Source organism: Colletes gigas, unplaced genomic scaffold, assembly GCF_013123115.1.
Source record: "Colletes gigas isolate AHSC1104 unplaced genomic scaffold, ASM1312311v1 Colletes_gigas_Sc00015, whole genome shotgun sequence".
Lineage (NCBI taxonomy): Eukaryota > Metazoa > Arthropoda > Insecta > Hymenoptera > Colletidae > Colletes > Colletes gigas.
In genome coordinates this window covers 5835638-5854307 of record NW_025106644.1, presented here as the reverse complement: position 1 = coordinate 5854307, position 18670 = coordinate 5835638, and the positions used below count along the sequence as shown (strand labels likewise).

General features: G+C 39.3%; 2 protein-coding genes across 4 annotated transcripts; one reads left to right on the top strand and one right to left on the bottom strand.

Moving 5' to 3' along the window:
- Positions 1 to 272: 272 nt before the first annotated feature.
- Positions 273 to 3934, bottom strand: LOC122399725. 3 transcript variants are annotated; one of them, XM_043400622.1, is made up of 5 exons: positions 3097 to 3188; positions 2943 to 2990; positions 2271 to 2866; positions 1056 to 2207; positions 273 to 971 (listed from the first exon to the last, which is right to left on the bottom strand). In XM_043400622.1, exons 3-5 carry the CDS (start codon positions 2856 to 2858, stop codon positions 315 to 317), a joined length of 2397 nt encoding a protein of 798 aa, XP_043256557.1. In that variant the 5' UTR covers positions 2859 to 2866; positions 2943 to 2990; positions 3097 to 3188; the 3' UTR covers positions 273 to 314. The 3 variants fall into 3 exon arrangements, with proteins under 3 accessions (XP_043256557.1, XP_043256556.1, XP_043256555.1); XM_043400621.1 differs by lacking the exon at positions 2943 to 2990 and having other exon boundaries at positions 3097 to 3934; XM_043400620.1 differs by lacking the exon at positions 2943 to 2990 and adding an exon at positions 3752 to 3934 and having other exon boundaries at positions 273 to 2207; positions 3097 to 3614.
- Positions 3935 to 4880: 946 nt separating this feature from the next.
- Positions 4881 to 7732, top strand: LOC122399770 (eukaryotic translation initiation factor 2D). The gene is given in 8 exon segments (XM_043400712.1): positions 4881 to 5066; positions 5243 to 5630; positions 5691 to 6389; positions 6458 to 6603; positions 6774 to 6854; positions 6929 to 7133; positions 7205 to 7373; positions 7439 to 7732. Coding segments are annotated over 8 exon segments (1821 nt in total). The 5' UTR covers positions 4881 to 5010; the 3' UTR covers positions 7516 to 7732.
- The last annotated feature ends 10938 nt before the right edge of the window (positions 7733 to 18670 follow it).

Below are 18670 nucleotides of genomic sequence, written 5' to 3'. Positions count from 1 at the left end.
TGAAACCAGTATTGATCAAACATTAACTTCAGACTTTTCGAAATTGAACAAATACTAGAATTATATACTATGCAATACATACATACATATACGAATAAATGAACATGGTTTTAATAAATTTTAATAAAATTGTATTGGTTATAGTATATATTTTATATTCTATAAATACTTTACATATAATTAATAAATTATATTACTTTTTTTATTATAGGTATATTAAACATTATAGACATTTTTCGAAAATATACGAATTTCTTAATATGCACGTAAATCTTTTAGAAATTAAAATATTTATTAACACAAATGAAAGTTATTTAAACGTTTGCCTTATGAAGTAGTGGTTTGAAATATCCATTTCCAAGCGGACCTAAATATTCTGACCAACTCTGACGAGAGGAAATATTTTTACAACTTTGATTAGGTAACATATCTTCTGGGCAGGTACATTCCAGTTTTAGTCTATATATTCTCATTTCGTCGAAAGAAGATTTAAAATTTTCCCTTTCTGTTGCTTCGTGGTATATTTTATAACCAGTATCTGGTACAATTAAACAATCTTTAATGATATCAACACTTTGTTTGTAGTGTAGCTTTTTTTCTAAAAGCATTTTCTTTTTACAATTTACATCTTCTTGAATTGGTATTACAGGTATTTTCGAAGACGATAACAAAACCGTAGAAAATACCAAATCAACAGACGTTACACCTTTTGTTTCCAAAATAGAAGGTAACAAAATTCCAGTCGGTGGTTGTTTTTGTATACCATACATCAGATATATACGATTACTTTCAGCTTTTATTTCACGTTTCCCTTTTTGTTTGTATAATTTTGCTTTAGATTTTCGTTTAACATGTCTTCCCTTATTCTGGATCTTTAACGGTTCCCGTTTAAAGCTTTGTTCTATAGTTGCATCTCTCTCTTTATTTTGTATAATATTAGGAAAAAAGTGTGCATCGGCTTGTGTAATATTCTGAAATATAATACCACGAATTAAATTGCATTTTCCAACAAAATTTAAGAAAACATTATACATGTATGCATTAAATAATATTACCACGAAAGTCCGTTCAGTCGATTCCTTGGTATTATTCCCATTGTTTTTCTTTGAGATCTTAGTTTCTATATCTGTTACTTTATTATTTTTCATATGAAAATTCGTGAGGTAATTATTAAGTTGCTGTAATATGTTCGACCGATTACTGACTACATTTCCTGTCGAATTATTTATATTTTTGACGAGGTTATTAGTAAATTTATCATCAATGTTACTTCTTTGTTTTCGTATTTGATCTACTTGTGAATAATCCGCAGACTGTTCCTCTCCCATATTGATATTACTATCGCCATCATACGAGATATCATAATCCTCATTCGTCTGCGCATTTTTGTGCGTCCATTTACTTCCACTCTTCCAAGTATAATCATTGTTAATATCGCCTGGATTATCATTTTGATAGTCAGTAGTAGAAAACTTTTTATGTGCCATGTATTTTTCATACGTTTTATTAGATTCACTGTTCATAATATCAGGTTTATATTCTTTATAACTGGTAGCTAATCTTTCGGATACAAACGGCGCATTTGCATACGATTTTATTCTAGAATACCAATTTTCGGAATAATATAATGATATACCAGGTGGACCAACATGTTGACTCAAAGCATATAGGGTTGTAGTCAGCGTAGAGTTAAATTTTAGTTTACACAAATCAGCACGTGGTTCAGGTATAAAAGTTTCGTTAAATGCAAATTGATGTTTCTCTTTAATTTCATCGTAAGTTAAACAATCAACCGACCAATGTAAAAACCAGTCATTTCCAAAACCTTCGACAGTAACAGATAAACCGGACATTTCTTTGCTTAAACTATCTTGTATTGGGTTTTCTAGCAAAGACTTTCCTGTCTTTCCGTCTATAACCGTCGCAACTGTGTTGTAATATGTAGAAAAATCTGAGCTTACATGATGTTTCACCATAAAATCTGGAATATCATCGTCATTGTAATAACCAGGGATAGGTATACTAATTACTTCAGAATTAGGAACTGTATAATTCCAAATAGGTTCAAACGTTAATCCATCGTAAGCTATTATCATAGAGTTAAATGTAGCAGCAATAATATCTTCGATTCCATCTAATGTTATATCCACCAAAATTGGTGGTAAAGGAGTCCCATTTCCTGCATTATGATGCAGTTTTCGTAATTTCTACAACATATATATTGTTATATGATTGTATATTTGTCTTTAAACGTTAAACAGATAACTTACCAAATTATTATACATTAAGTTCACCTGAGGAACAACATATAATCCTCCCGAATGGTTTCGACCACTAGTTACAAGAACAAAAATATTTTCTCCGTCCGGATGAATTAATTTTTGAGGTGCTAAGAACAATTGCTCCGTTTTCGGCAGAAATGAACTGTGTATAATATTTCCATTAGCCCCTGATATTAAAACAATTTCACTCAAATGAATTTCTCTTGATTGTATAGTATGCGATGCGATAACATCTCCAACTTCGTCTCCATCAACGTCCGCAATAAATTTAGCATCATAAATATCAGAAAGTTTCCATTCTTCCGAAGTTGATAGTTCTTTGACCGGTACTTCCCATATACTAGATCCATCCTGTCCATTAATTGCATGAAGTATGCCACCATATCCGCATATAATACAATCTTTAATTTTGTCATTTGTTAAATCCAAACCACAGTCAACCGAAAAGATCGCATGAGCTGTCCAATGCATCCAAATAGTATCTCCCGTTTTACCATTTAAAGCTAGAACTCCTCCAAAGCATGGGATTTGTCCTTCGCAATGCAATGGATAAGCATATTCTGGAGTATCTACCATATCCAAATCTGTTTTTCAAAACAATAGCAATGTTTTATAAAATTGTTTTCGCTACCATTAAAATAGGTAATAAAAATTATTTACCTCATTAATTGAAGTTTCAACAAAATCATAAAATTAGAAAATTAAAATCTGTAAATCAGAAAATAAATATAATAAAAATAAAGTATATTATCGAAAAGAAATTTCTAAGTAATTTTTATTAAGATAATATACTTATTTCAATATAAATAAGAACCTGTACTAAATCCGACAATGATATCCTCTAATCCATCATTGTTAACATCACTGCTTCTCAGTGGCGATTCGGATGTCAATTTTGGTAACGATCTAGTCCATACAATTTCCGTTGCAAGCGATGTACACGGAACTATATCGGATTCGTTTGATTTTTCTTTAAAATCGTGCGACAACCAATTTTTCAGAATTGACATCGGTATAGGAATTATATTTACAATATATATACATAACGTAATCAAACTTAATAGTATTATCAATGCCATGAGTCCAAAGCAAAGAGATAGATGAAAAGCTTTGTTCGAAAATCTATATGTTTCAAAATTATAAGTCTTTTTACATTTTCTACGAGGCGCCATTAAATGCTGTTTGACTCCTCTGTCGTCGTCTAATTTTAGCCCACTTTTTCCATCTCTAATGAACACTTCGTCATCAATATCTGTCAGATCTTCATCGTCAAAACTATCCCGCACAGCCAACTTAGGCAAAGCTGGATACACAGCGGACATACTTTTTATCCTATAGAATTTTTATTCTACTGTTTATTTACGTGCTCTCTGCATGTATTCATACAATATTGGTTACAAACAACCAAGAACGATTTCTTCGCTAAAATTATAGACGTATAACAAAAAAATTTGGAATATAATTCGTACTGTGCGAGAGGTGTAGGATTTATTCCCTAATGAGTACAGGAAGACGGCCTACTGCCGCAGGAACGCTAAATGGACCGGGATTTCGATCACTGACTCTCTCCACGCAAACACTGTTTATTGTCGAACGATCAGTTGACATTTACAGTTTACAATCCGTATTTTTACACCTTTTACCAGGGCTTCGATCACTCTCTCACTAGAGAAACAATGCAATTGCCTGAGTTGCCCTCACAAGCAGCTAACTTCCGACCGATCGCAACGCCGCCCCAAGACGTGGAAAAAGTTGCAAGCTCTATGGGGGAAAATCTAGTACTAAATCTATAATTCTAGTTCCATTATAAAAAGAAGTGCATTTGCATTTTACAGATGCATCTAGCATTTCAATTGCACGTTCCCCCTTCATTGTTATAAATTATGGCGGTTAATTGTATTTATGGTTCATTCATACTGAATAGTAAAATTAAACTGAAACACCTTTAATCTTTCTAAACATTTTCCCTCCAAAATTAAGCTAAGATTCCCTGATAATAATAATTATTACGATGATAGGTAAAATGTTATTAAAGAATGAAATAGTTTTGTTATTATTGGGATTCCCCACAAGAAATTTAATGTCGCGACAACGAAACATAGTTTACGTTATAACTTTTTATCACTCTCATAGCAATAATGTGATTAATAGGAACAAATATGGAAATTACTTTATCCTACACCATTTTTAGAAGTAATTAAATGTTATGTAACATTAGACTGTATAAAAATAGTCGAAAAACTACTACGCTATCATGACGATTTACTGCTACGTGAGAACGTACCATTATGTATGCTATAAAATACTTGGGGACGTAATTAGGCTTTCTAGAATATTTGTATTTATTATACGATCTGAATTTTTAATAAATTCCTATACGTCCTTTGCAAACTCTTGAACATTAGAATTAATTAGAATCCCATAGGAAATTGAAGCAGGGTTTAGTGATTTTCTATTCACGGTTAGGATTCGTGTTATTTGGGTGCACCGTTAGAACTTAAGGAATTAACGTTAATTGTTTTATCGTTGAAATTGATTAATCAACGATTATGTAGGAGATGTCTAGGAAAATTTAGTTTGCTAGAACAGAGGGACAGTTTCCTCTGGACATCGGTCAAATATCTGGTAACACTGATTCCAGCAGCGGCTGTCAGCTGTGTCTAGAGATAGCCGCAGGTGGGTCGAGCTGGATTTTTGGCAGTTTATTTAAATAATTTGCGCAGCTAAGATGTTTATAAAACCGTTTAAAGTTAAGTCGAATAATCAATTAAAGGGAACGGAAAGGTTGGTACAACTCCCACGTGAAACGTTAAACATTGTCTCACATGTCAGACTATCAAATAATTAATTCTGCGTTTCTCAATACATTTCCAAACCGTTAATAAATATTTTATATTACTTATGACATGGACAAAGCAATGTACGTATGTATTTTGTATTTTTATGCGTTTGTTTTTCAGGAAAAAATTATGTCAAGAAATTTTGGCAGCATATCCGATGCTCACGGAGGAAGAAACCCAGCTATTGATTCCCAAAAAGGAGGCGATAAGCGTCATGAAAGTCATAACTTACGGTGGACAATTAGCGAAAGTTTACTGTGTTGCCAAAATACCTATGTTTTTTCAAATTGACTCTTTGCATCAAACACTATTGCCAACTATATATACGTTATGGCATCATCAAAATTTGTTGAGAGTTTTTACAACGGGTCTTCCGGTTGTACCTAAACTAGCGAGCGGCGCAGACTTGATGTTGCCTGGAGTGATAATGAAAGAACCTATAACGTTATACTCTTTTGGCAAATTACAGAAAGGTACTCCCGTTTCAGTAGATACAGAAGATAATAAGGTTTGTATTAGTCGTTCTCATAATTTGCGATAAGTCGATACAGGTGTATCTTTTTTACAGGCATCCGTTGCTGTTGGTATTACCGCACGTTCTAGCGAGGACATGTATATGTCGGGGGGCCACGGAAAATGCGTCGAAATTTTACACGTAATAGGCGATACGCTTTGCCAACTAGGAAAGCCACCTATCAGACCAAATCTAGGGCCCCTGAATCTCGACGTGGATAATGAAAAATTAGAAAATATAGATCTAATCAATGAAAACAGTGACCAGCCTCTCGTGGAAGCAACAAGCAATTTAGAAATTTGTAACGATAACATTTTAGAAACTGAATTTCTCACCGAGGTAATTTGCGATATCATTCGCAGAAATGGGGTCGACCGGTCGATGCTAAAGAATCGTTAATATTGTTCTTGACAGGAAAATGCGGAGGAAACCAGGACAGAAGAATCCGAGGAGGTGGAGAATGTAATTATGGAACAGTCTGAAGCAGTTGTAGATCCTGTGCAAGAAATGGATAACTTGTTAGAGTATTGCTTTCTAAAAGCGTGCAAAAAGTCTGTGAAATCTAACGATTTACCAATGTTAGTGTCCAATTTCTCGAAGAATCATTTATTGGCGGCATGTCCACCCGATAGAAATATAGATATAAAAAAGTCACGATATAAAAAGCTGTCCGTGTTCTTAGCTGAAATGAAAGCAAAGGGTGTAATTAATACTTCCGTCATAAAAGGAGTAGAAAGCATATTGTCTATTAAGGTAATATTTGTAGTTTTTGGCTAATAGGAATATTTAGGATATAGATATTAATAAATTCTTTGTTGTAGTTTGATCATCCCCTTTTAAAGAAGTTGGTCGTTTTAGAAGAACCAGCACCACCCTCGGATCCAGTAGTTTCAAACACGGCAGTGGTCTCCGAGTGTTACAGAGTGACAGCAGACGTTCTGCCGGTGTTATCTAAATTCAGATACGAGTGAGTATACGACACCACGCTAGGGAGACATATTTTTACCACGGTACAATAATTGCAGAGAGAATGATTTTCTGTGCAGAGCAGAAGTCGACAACCGTTACGTCATATACCATTTTGCTCTATTGTGTGATACATATTATGTACATTTTACTCCCATACGATGATTGCAGAAAAGGGGACGTAATGAAAAGAGCTGAGATCAGAAAATGTTTTACTGAATACGTGAAAGCGGAGAATCTACAGGAGGGAAAGTAAGCAACACTCGACACACTGTGTGCCCCCCGCCATTTTTCACGCACGACCGTTTAACCTATTTTGTTCGTAGGATATTGAGATTAAACCCACAACTCGCAGGTATCATGAAGACCAAAGTGAATCAAGAGACTATAACAATGGAGGACGGAATAAATAAGTTTATCGGACGTATGACGCACATGCACGAGGTTACGTTAGCCGGAAATAAGCTGTTGCACACCGGGAAACTCGAACCTATCGATATGAGGGTCACCGTTCGATCTGGCGGGAAAAAGGTACGATCGATTTGAAGATTTGAATTGAAAAACGAAGACCGACTGATTCTAAAATATGTTTTACATTGAAGGTAACGCTGGTAAATAATTTGGAAACTTTCGGTATAAATTCGAAGGAGTTCAGCAAGGAATGCCAAAGTATCGGTGCAAGTGCAACGATCACGGACGAACCTGGAAAGAAAACTCCAAGCGTCCTTGTACAAGGAAACCAGATTTTATACGTGTATAAATTACTCACCGGTAAGCAACGAACTCTTATTCTATGCTAGATATGTTTAACTACGATGGATCTATTTTTTTTACAGAAAAATACCAAATTAAAAAGACTTACATAAGGGGTTTAGAATTTGCACCGAAGAAGCAAGGCTCTCAGAAAAGATAAAGTGGCTTTCAAACGGAAATGGAAAATAAAATTTTGCCCGAGATCGAGAGCTATTCTTTCTCGATTCCGATTTAGTATAAAATGAACGAGGATTCAAGAGCATTCTATGCAATTAAGGGATCTCCGTTGTAAAGGCTGTATCTGCTAAATAAAACAAAATACGAAGACATTATTTCTTTCTTTTTTGGACAATGCGAACGGAATGTATGAGATTGTATCCGTGGGTCGACGAATAAATGAATCGTCATCGAAACTGTTTGATTTATTTACGGTCCGCCCCCTCGGAAAAGAATCGATTATCAAAGTTTGTTAATATAATTTATTGTATATCGAGGTTTCAACATGGAAAAGTACAAATATTGCAATATAGGGCCCGCGAGCTCTCCTCGGGTGGGAGGGAGGGAGGGAGGGAGGAGGGTACAATTTCACAGGAAGGAGAGACAACGCATGTTAAGATATCTCGAGACTTTTTTGTTATCTTTTTTCTTTTTTTTGTTCTGACAGGAATATGCGCTTGCTATGTATCGAAACCGAGGGTTCATATGAGGTATTACAGATTTGATGCATTTCCTCTGGTCTTTCTTTTTCATTTCATTTTTTTTTTTTTTGTTTCTTTTTCATTTTATAAGTTCTTCTTTCGTTTGCCCGACGATGGGGAAAATGTCGAAGATCGGCGAACGATCCGTCGAGATTTCTCTTGAGTAAAGGAAGGTTCCCTCCTCTCCACGGCCCCCGCATATATTTAATACTCGTTTTGTTCTTTTTTTTCTGCCAGCGGTACGCGCGGGCGCGTCACGTTCAGGCCATTCCTGATACACGCGACGCGCGCGCGAGTGTCGCGACAGTTATTACTCTTTTTTTTTTTTTTTATCATCTTCATCATCATCATCATCATTTTCATCATCATCATCATCATCATCATCATCATCATTATCATTGTTTATCATCTTCACTTTCTGTTCCTTAACTAAATAGGCTGCCCCTGCAGTCGTGGATCGCTCGATTAGAATCCGTTTTCCCGCCACGGGTCCGTCGACCGATGAAACGACTCGCATGAGCGACAGCGACTCGACCACCCCCTCGATGCCCAATACACGACCACCGCTCGAGGGGTCGAGTCGCCCGTTCGTCCAATTCTCGACCGTGTCCGATTGGCGGTACATTCTCGACTTGGCTCGACGTTATCTGTGGGCGGATATGACTCGACAAACCACGGATCACGGATCACGGATCACGCGGAATGCTTAATTACATTAAATTTTTTTTTTTTCAACCGTCTGCACTTCAATGCACGAAAATTGACGTCCAACATCGTCGGAACCGTCGACGGATCGCGGCCACAGAACAAAAACCCCGAAAAGCACCCTCGAGAAACGTTCAACTCCCCTCCCCAACCCCCTAAAATTAAACAATCGCCAATGCTCAAATCGCGCCACGGCTGCATCGAGCGCCTTTATCTCACTCTCTCCCTCTCTCTCGCTATATTCTAAATCGTATCATCTCATCGAATTTTTTTTCTTTTTTTTTTTTTGGGAACATATTGTGCCTACCGTTGTTGCCTGTTCACATCGTTCGGTTGTAAATCACGACCGTATTCACCGCCCACAATCATCACCAAAAATCATCGTCACTCGTCCGTTCTTCGCAATTTAATCACCGAAAAAATTTCGTTATTATCATCACCCCTTTCTCTCTCTCTCTCTCTCTCTCTCTCTCTCTCTAGCCACTCATCCCTCGTTTTCTCGGGTTCATTCATGCTCGTTTTTCTCTCTCTCTCTCTCTCGTTCACTCTCATCATTCTCTCCCACTTCCGTATTTTTTTTTCGCCTTCGGAATTTTCATAATTTTTTTTTTTTTCTTTTATGCAACACATAATGCGACTAGGTAGTACAGATTAATTAATAATTAATATCGTTAGTTATACAATAATAACGTATGACTAGACAATGCAAGATAATAATTATATCGTAAATAGTAATAATCATGGATCGCAATTTATATCAACAATTGTGATGGCGCGCACGTGTTCTCGAGAATGTTGTATTTTTTTTTTTTTTTTCTTTTTAAATTATCGTTATGTGTGTGCCTCTGTGTGCGTGAATGGATCTCCCCCTTTGTTCCATTTTTTTTTTTTCTCTCCCCACCTGTGTATGTATGTTTGTACTTGTTGCGTGACTATATGACTTTTTCTGTCGATCAGAGAGCCCCCTTTCGTTATGTCGCGCGTTCCTCTATAATTTCTTTTTTTTTTTTTTTTCTTCGCGGGAGTTCGAACGCGCGAAAGTACGTCTTATTAATTTGTATTGCTCGTGCTGCGTATGTGTGTGTATGTGTGTGTCGTTTGCACCTTGGTGTGAATCCTCTCGACATATCCTTGACTCGTTGCCTCAAAATCGTGAACTCGTGTTTCAATAGCAATCAGTTTCACGCTGAAAGATGTTTGAGGCAACGACGAAGAATGCCCCGATGGAACAATCGATATGGGGGTCGCTTGTAAACGAGAAAAATTGCGTTTCTTCGTTCAAAGTCGGTCCCGCCTGTATTCGTGATATATTCTTTTCAGTTCGAACGTGCCTCGAGTTTCGATACAAAATTCAAAACGGTTGTTCGACTTGGAACGAGATCGATGTATCGATCCTCGATAGCGTAAGATCTCGAGACGTCGATATCGAGCGCGATTCGAGGTATCGACTCGAACTAACAAGACGGATTTCGCGTAATGTATGCATGAACGTGTGTACATGGACATTGTGTCAATATGTGTGCATGTAGAGGAAGCTTCTTGCTCTGAACTACATATTAAAAATCGGTATCCCGATTAACCTCTTAAAAAGCACGCCCATATATGGTATATATAGTTGTTGTTTAACAACAATAGCCGTCGCGGTGTTTTACGAGATGCTCGAAAAATTTCACGTGAGAAATACATTGTGTCGTAATGTAAATGCAATGTAATACAATATAATGTAATATAATATAATATAATATAATATAATATAATATAATATAATGTAATATAATAATATAATGTAATATAATGTGTATATAGATATATCTAAATTCCACATAATACTTCAATGGATACCTATTTGTAGTTGCATAAATAATACGCGTAAGTAATTAATAATCATGCGATAAGTACACAGTAATATGGATAAATGACGATAATTAAATACAGATACACGTATATAGGTTAGATTTATAGCGCGGTTGCGCGCCTAGGCGAACGTAAAACAAAAACCCGTGCTCGGCCCCGTAAGGTACTCGAAGAAAGTATACTCGCGAAACACTCGATAAAGAAATAACGATTTTAATCTCCGTTCGGGAGCGTTTTAGTCGTTTGAGATTCTACTCTTTAAGAGGTTAAGTTAATCTGCTGGGCGCGACGTTTCCAACAGAATCGATCCCAGCCGCGAATCGATTTGGTCGACCCGCGTCGATCTATCGATTCGCGACGGATCGATGGTAACAGTGATTACACGGTATCCTTCGCGGCGACGGCTCCCCGCGAAATTAGATCCTCGTAAAATAATTTCGTCGGGGCCACGCTTGATGATCGGAGGTGCTCTTTGCTAAAGGTCTAACGTTACGAAGAAAGAAATCAAAAGTAATGTTATCTTTCCATCGGCTATCGTCCACTGAACCTCGAAAAGAATTTCGATTTCTGCTTCGCCTTTCCCACCCCCCCCCCACGATCGTGTCTTCGCGTCGATCGGTCGCAACTGGCGCTACTGTCGCTCGCGGTCGATACTATCGCGTTCGACACTATCGATACAGTCGATAAAATCGATACAATTGCGTTCGATACTATCGATACAGTCGATAAAATCGATACAATCGCGTTCGATACTATCAATACAGTCGATACAGTCGATACAGTCGATAAAATCGATACAATCGCGTTTGATACTATCGATACAGTCGATACAGTCGATAAAATCGATACAATCGCATTCGATACTATCAATACAGTCTATACAGTCGATAAAATCGATACAATCGCGTTCGATACTATCGATACAATTGATACAGTCGATAAAATCGATACAATCGCGTTCGATACAGTGGATAATATCGATAAAATCGAGCGCCAGTCGCACCGCGGACGAATTAGTTAATCTAGTCGAACAGAAAACGTTCCGAAATCGATTCTCACTTGCATTTCTGATATTAACGAGATAATAGAAACAGGAAGAAGCTCGGTTGTATCGAATTTGTTGGTCGATGCGTGAACCTTAGGCCTGTGCACGGCCAACAGTGGTAGCCCGTGCATGATCAGACGCAGGCAAAACTTTCCTAACGGAGAAGAGACTTTTCCCTCTCCACGATCTTTGTCCTTTCGACGCGGACCAAATGTTCTCAGCAAAGAAAGACGACCCACCCCCTGTAAAGGGGTTTTTGCATCTCCAAAAAATTTTTCTACTCGTCGTCTTGGTTTTCCCAATCCGCGGTCAGTCTTACTTTGTCCACCCACTTTGTTTTTTTTTCCCCCGTTCGACCACCCTCTCTCCCACCCTAAATTTTGTTCGTTTAATTAATAAATAATCGCTATAATTTTATTTTTTTTTTTGTTAAATCGTACGTCCTGTTTTTAATTATCCGATCTATCACGATCCTCGGTGTAAGAATTTCGAAATTTCGAATAGTCTCTCCTCTCTGGACGACGATTACCGTCGTTTGTTTATTATCACTTATGGTTTGTGCAGTCCCTCGTGCGGTACGTCCGTTGGTAACGTTATTATGCACACAGAATGATCGTTCAGCGTCTGAACGTACGGTATAATTCGTGGAATCGTTTTTTTCCCGAGTGATTTATTACTGGAAGCATCGAAGACTCGGGCGAGAATCGAACGAGTTCGACCCTTTTTTTAAAAGAAAAATTAAAAAAAAGAGTCGAATTCGATAATCGTACATTACGGGGGGATTCCCGCCCGACGCGATTCAGTCCCACGTACGCGTAATCGACCGAAAACAAACCGACAAAAGGTAAACCGAGATGTCTACGCCTCCAATCGGATATCAAAGTAAAAAGCCACCGCGTTTCCTTCGTTCCCATTTGATATCGATCGCCGTTGTTTCCTATCATCACTTTTTTTTTTTTCTCTTTTTTTTTTCGTTAAATAACTCTTCCGTCCATACTCTTTCCTTGTCTCGACGTCGATCGCACGTCTATCGCCTAGCGTAAATCGTTATCCTTATAGTAGCGTTTATAGTTTACCATTACCGTGTGACGTTCATACGTTTTTTTTACTTTTTTTTCTTTTTTATTCGTTTTATATCCCACCACGTTTAAATAGCGCCTTTGTTTATCAGTTACAGTTAAATATCGCTATCAATACCGTATTAAAACCCGTCATAAAATACATTACTCTATTATAATCCGCGTTTTATTTTCTTTGTGTACTTTTTTTTTTCTTTTTTTTTTTCCACCGCGCCCCCACCCCCCCCCCCAACCCTTATCCGCGTCTACGACGTCCAACGTCCAACGTTGTTTCTATCTCGTTTCTATCTCCTCCTCGGCCTATGGATCACCATCTTTCGTTCACGTTTCGTTCGTAACACGCTTCTATAAATCAGACTTTTCTCTCGGTTCGTTACAATCAGCCTCGACGACCGCCATTACTCGATCGAAAATCCCACTCTCCTCCTCTCTTCTCTCTTCTATTGATTCGTCGGCTCGATTAAAAATTACGAAGAAAATCTGCTCGTTCCCCCTTTGTATTCCAGTCCAAAATTCTTTCGTTTCTCGTTCCCATCGGGGTTGAACACCGAAACACAGTTTTTTCGATGATAATTCCTTCCTCTCTTTCGGCTCGCCGGCGCTAAAACGCACCAATATTCAATTCGTTTTCATCCGAAGTCTAATTAAATAAGCAACACCAACGTCGATCGATCGTCCAGAAAAAAAAACACGATTTTTAAGTCTTCACGCTTCGAAGAGAAATCTATGATTTTTTTGGATTTCTAAAATTCGACTGTTATTCTAGTTGTTTCGAGAAATCGATCGTTTTTCTCGCGACGATGATCGAACGCTGGCGTCCACCAAAATTGGTTCCAATAATTCCGTTTCCGGTCTCGCTCATCGATCTATCAATATAATATCGCGTATCACATTCTTAATTTACATGACGAGATACCACGCTAAACACGAGTCGAACGAAACGGAAGAGAAAGCGTCGATCGATCGCGAATCGATATCGAAAGAACCGAGATTTTCGAGATACGGTCGTGGTCGATCGATCGAAGCGCCACGGCGCGGTAAACGGACGCAACTGAATCGAGAAGTCGCGAACGGAAGTATCGAATGAACAAATCGGGGGTTTTCCATTTCAGAAAAATTATTAATCGAGAAAACGTTTGAGTTTCGATATAACGGGTGAACCAATATGTAAACTTATATGCTTTCCTCGCGTTCTCGTTCGTTCCTTCTTCCCTTTCATTACGCTCTTCCTTTTAAATTTCTTCTTTATTTTTTTTTTCTATTTTCTCCCTTTTCTCTATTTTATTATCAGTATTATTTATTTTCGTTTAATTAGTACCCTCCGTTCGCTTACGTCTACGGTTGTTTCCCATTAAAGCTGTAAAACGTTTTCTAAAGACAATTCGTAACAGTCGGACAGATTGTTTCGCGTGATTTTGATCGTGATCCCATTGGAAATCAGCGGTCCCCCGTCGCCTCTTTTTTTTCCTCCATGCCTTCGTCCATCCGGAAATAAAGGATCCGCGCGGTTTTTTATATCTCCATTTATTTCTTCCTCTTCTATTTTTTTTTTTTATTTCTTCGTATCATTCTTCTCACTCTTCTCTCGCTGTTTCCGTTCGACGAACGACAAAAATTGTATTGCACTGCCTTTCATCCTGGGTGATAATAACTCCTCGCTATTTTTTTTTCTCTTTTTTTTTATGAACACTTATAACACATACAACGTTATAATATCGTAATGGTAAAATCTCTGGTATTATAATAGTAATTACGGAATCACCGAGACACACCGCGAGAGCGCGGAGATCTATCCGAGTCCGTCGATCCTTTCGGGGGATCCCATCCCCCCCTCTTTATAATCTTAATACTGTCGACGAATAAACTTTCATACGATTCCCTATAGAAATGCCCCGGATCCTTTCAATAGGAAAGGATTTAATTTGTCTTTTGGCGATGGCTCCGTTCGAGATCGATAATCAGATACGCGTATAATATAATATACGATTTATCGCGAACTTTTTTGTACCTCGAGGGCCTGAGCGTCCTTGGAATGTGGAGATATTCGACGATTCTCGTCTACCTTATAAACGTTTCTCGATCTTTATAGAAAAGAATCAAGAACGCGTTCTTTCACCGCGACAGTCGCCATTTTTAACCCGTTCAGTGTCTCAAACTTCTTCAACATCTTAACACATTACCGACCGATAGCCTATTAATCGACTTTTTTACCAACCAACACTTACCGACCGATAGCGTGTTAATCAACTTTTTTACCGATCAACGCTTACCGACCGATAGCCGATTAATCAACCGCTACCGGTCGGTAAAGTGTTAATCAGGCCATATCAACACTAGAACTATCGACAATTATGGTGTGTTCCCAGCAAATTCTGATTAATTTCTCCATTTTTCTAATTTTAATTCCAATCATTAATTCTAGTGTTAATTTCACTTACAAGAGAAACAAAATGTCTGCCCCTGCGGAGGCCATTATATTGACAATGAACCGGTTGAAAATGCGCCGAACAGGGATCCGCGTCGCGAGCGAAGAAAGACAAAAGGGCTTCGAAGCGTCGAAAACGAGCATCTCGGAATGGAGAAAAGGTCGTAGACGAGAACAGGAAGTCTTGTATTCCGCGCGAGAGCCCTCCAAACTCGGATGGAATGTATCTTCGATATTACGTGATCATCGAGATCTAGCAAGCGCCTTCCTTCCTACTTCCGCTCCGCGTCGATCGTCCTAATCGCGCTTCATCGACAGCACACTCGACCCTCTAATCGGGAAACGTGTCCACGCAGGAAAGAGACACCGGGTCCTGGAAGAAATTATAGTCTATTTAGAATCACACTCCAAGCGAAAGTCACTTCTTCCTGGGAGGACCTTTCTTTCCTCGTTTTAAATTTTAATTCGATTCCTTTTTTTTTTGTTCAAATATGCAACGCTTTGGTCGAATTCGATGAGTGTCGAGGTTAGAGGGTCGATAGGTCAGCGGAGTTCGATTGTCTCCGGATTCTAGATCGTTTTAATTTAAATAATTTATACATCGCGTTTCGGTATGAGCAATTGATTGCCGACAGTCTTTCCGTCTCTCGATCGCGTCGACTCGCTAAAAATATCGATTGAAAGAAATCCCCCCACCCCCCTCGCCCTCCCCCCAAACCCCCCAGGTCAACGAAGCGTTGTTTCTCGGCAGAATATAAATTATTTAAACGACCCGCTCGCCCCCCCCCCCAAAAACACGAATGGAACTTCCGGTTGATTCGCGTTCTCGTTTTCAGGCAACCGGAAGTGAAGGAAAAACGCTGGACTCTGACCGTTCTTGAAAGAAATTTCGCACCCCAGCCCCGAGGAGGGCTCGATTCGCTCCTCGAGGGTTGAATCGAGTCGCTGCTCGAGCGCGAATATACAAAAGAAACAAGAAAACGGAAGTCTCTTTTTTTCCGGAGAAAGCGCTAGTTAGGGTTTCGAGTCTTTTTCACGGGGCACAGTTCGACGCTTTCGGAAAAAAAATGATCGTCGACGATGGTTTCGCGAGTCGAAATTCTCGAAACGAAAACGAAAAAACGGAAGAAGCCCCCCGCACGAAGCACCGTGAAACTCACACCGCGTGTCCAGGAAATAAACCAAATTCCCCGGGACACCCTTTATAATATCCTGCAAGGGGGGGCTGTTTCTCGATCAGCCCCCCTCCCCCCAAATTCCCAAAATATTGAATCGTTTTTTTTTTAAACATCCCCTGCACAGGTTCCTCGCCCCTCTTGTTTCCCTCTTGTTTCCTCGTTTTGAATAAATTTTACATGTGCCTTGTGTGTGTATCGTCTCGATGCTCATATGTGTGTGTGTGTGTGTGTTTGTGTGTTTTCGTCGCATATTCAGACAACATTCACCTTCTCTCTCTCTTTCTCTCTCTCTCTCTCATACAGCATCGCGCGTACTCGCTCTTCTATTCTCGTTCACGCATTTTTTTTCTCATTTTTTTTATTTATTATTATTCGTTTCTCTTCCTTGTATTCTGTATGTTTTTGTTCTGTCTGTTTCTTGTTCTGTTTTTGTTTTTCATCTTTTAGTATCACTATAGAGTTATCGTAATTAAATATTTATACACCCATTGACAAACTAGCTACAACGTTTTTTTTTTTTGTCGTTTAAATACAGTTCCATAGATATCAATTAATTTAATTAATTAATAGTTATTATAATAAGTTTACGATAATTAATAATTAGAATAATCAAAACATGTACAGAAGATTATAGATTATCTTTTCCTTCCCCTCTGCCCCATCTTTCCCCTCCCTTCTTCCTCTCTCCGTCCCACCCCCCCGCCCCATTCAATCCACGCACGTCGTCCCCCCGCCCCCCTCCCGCCCATCGCCCCTTTCATCTTTTTTTTTTTTGTAATTTTTTTCGTCTTTTGTTATAGAGTAGTCTATCAGTTTTTGTTGATCGTTGTGTTACTCGCGCTCGGAGTAAATTTCTCGAGTACTTCTTCTTTTAAGTTATTTTCTACCCCCTTTCCTTCCGTACCCCCTCTCGCAGTCTCTCGTGCCCACTCACGCGATCAGTCTCTCTCGTTCTCTTTAGTCTTTGTTCGCTCGTCAGGAATCTCTCAACTTTCTCCCCATCACGCCCCCGTTAATTAGTTAGCTTAGTATATAAATACTTTTCATCTTTTTTTCTTAGTTAGGCCTACGGTGAGCTGGAGCTGCATCTGCTGCCGCGACAGTGTCTCCCTCTCTCTCCACGACTCGCGTTTAAAATAATTTCCATCCTCCCGCGCCCGGATAACTGCACTCTCCTCTCTATCACTCACTCACACTCACCCCCCCTTCACTCTTTAATTTTCTGCTCGCCTGGAGGATCGAGTACACCGCCTTTACGATCGAAGAAACGGCCACCCCTGACCCAAGAAAGAAAAGACGGACAGCCTCCATTCTTTTCCCTTACGAAGAAAACAAACCTCCCCATCCCCCCAGAAAGATCGAAGACATCGGAATCGCGGATAACCGGAGGAGACATCGAAGAAGAAACCGACGAAACGCACCGAAGAGATTCCTAAAGGCGGTATACCGAAAGAAAACAATAAAAAGAAACCGCACGCGTATGCAAAATGTCCCGTAGCCTATTTTTCGCTTCTCACAGACTCGCGGAGCCGTTAATGGCGACGAGGATTACCCTAAACGGTAGTTCAAACGCTCTCGACTCTCCAGAGTCCATCGATAAAACATATCCTCTGACGTCCTGGAAGTTTCGGGCCAGAGTGTCGCGATCGTTGCTAATTTATCATTGCCTAAAGTCTCAGTCTCAGCGGTATGCGTGTCGCTTCGGTACAAATTGGAAGAGGATTTTTCTTTTTACCCTTTTTGTTCTGGTTTCACGGCTCGCGGCCATCGGAGAACGTTAATACCGTTTCCTGTCGTTGTCTGTCGCGAGCGTCGTCGATCAAAGATGGCCGACTGCGGGGACGAAACGAAGACGACCACGAGCTGCACCCGACGACCGTGAGCGACGCGGACAGCGCGATTGTGCGTTGCGTTTCGTAACTAGCGCGATCCTGGCGGGATAATTCGAACCGGTTTGCGACTCCAGAAGGTTCTCGTTGGCCCTTTCGCTGTGTGTTCTTCTTCAGTGTCGTCGACGATGAGCACTCGTGATCGTCGTCGTCGTCGTAGCGATGCAACTAACGATTACTTGAAAATACAATGCACATAATGTAATATCTAATAGCCATATTTGTTAATATAGGTTTGTAAGTTCAGATGTTACCCATCTCTCAGTTCTCTCTTTCTTGCTCACACTCTTCTAGCTTCTCACAGACTCCTCTCGATCACTCATCTTTACAGGGAATTCCCCGGTAAGAACGGGACAGGGCGCGTGATAAAACACCAAGGATGTGGTTTCTTGCTCTCCGACCGTATTGTGCGTTTAGGGTTTCCGGTTTACTGTGCGCGAAA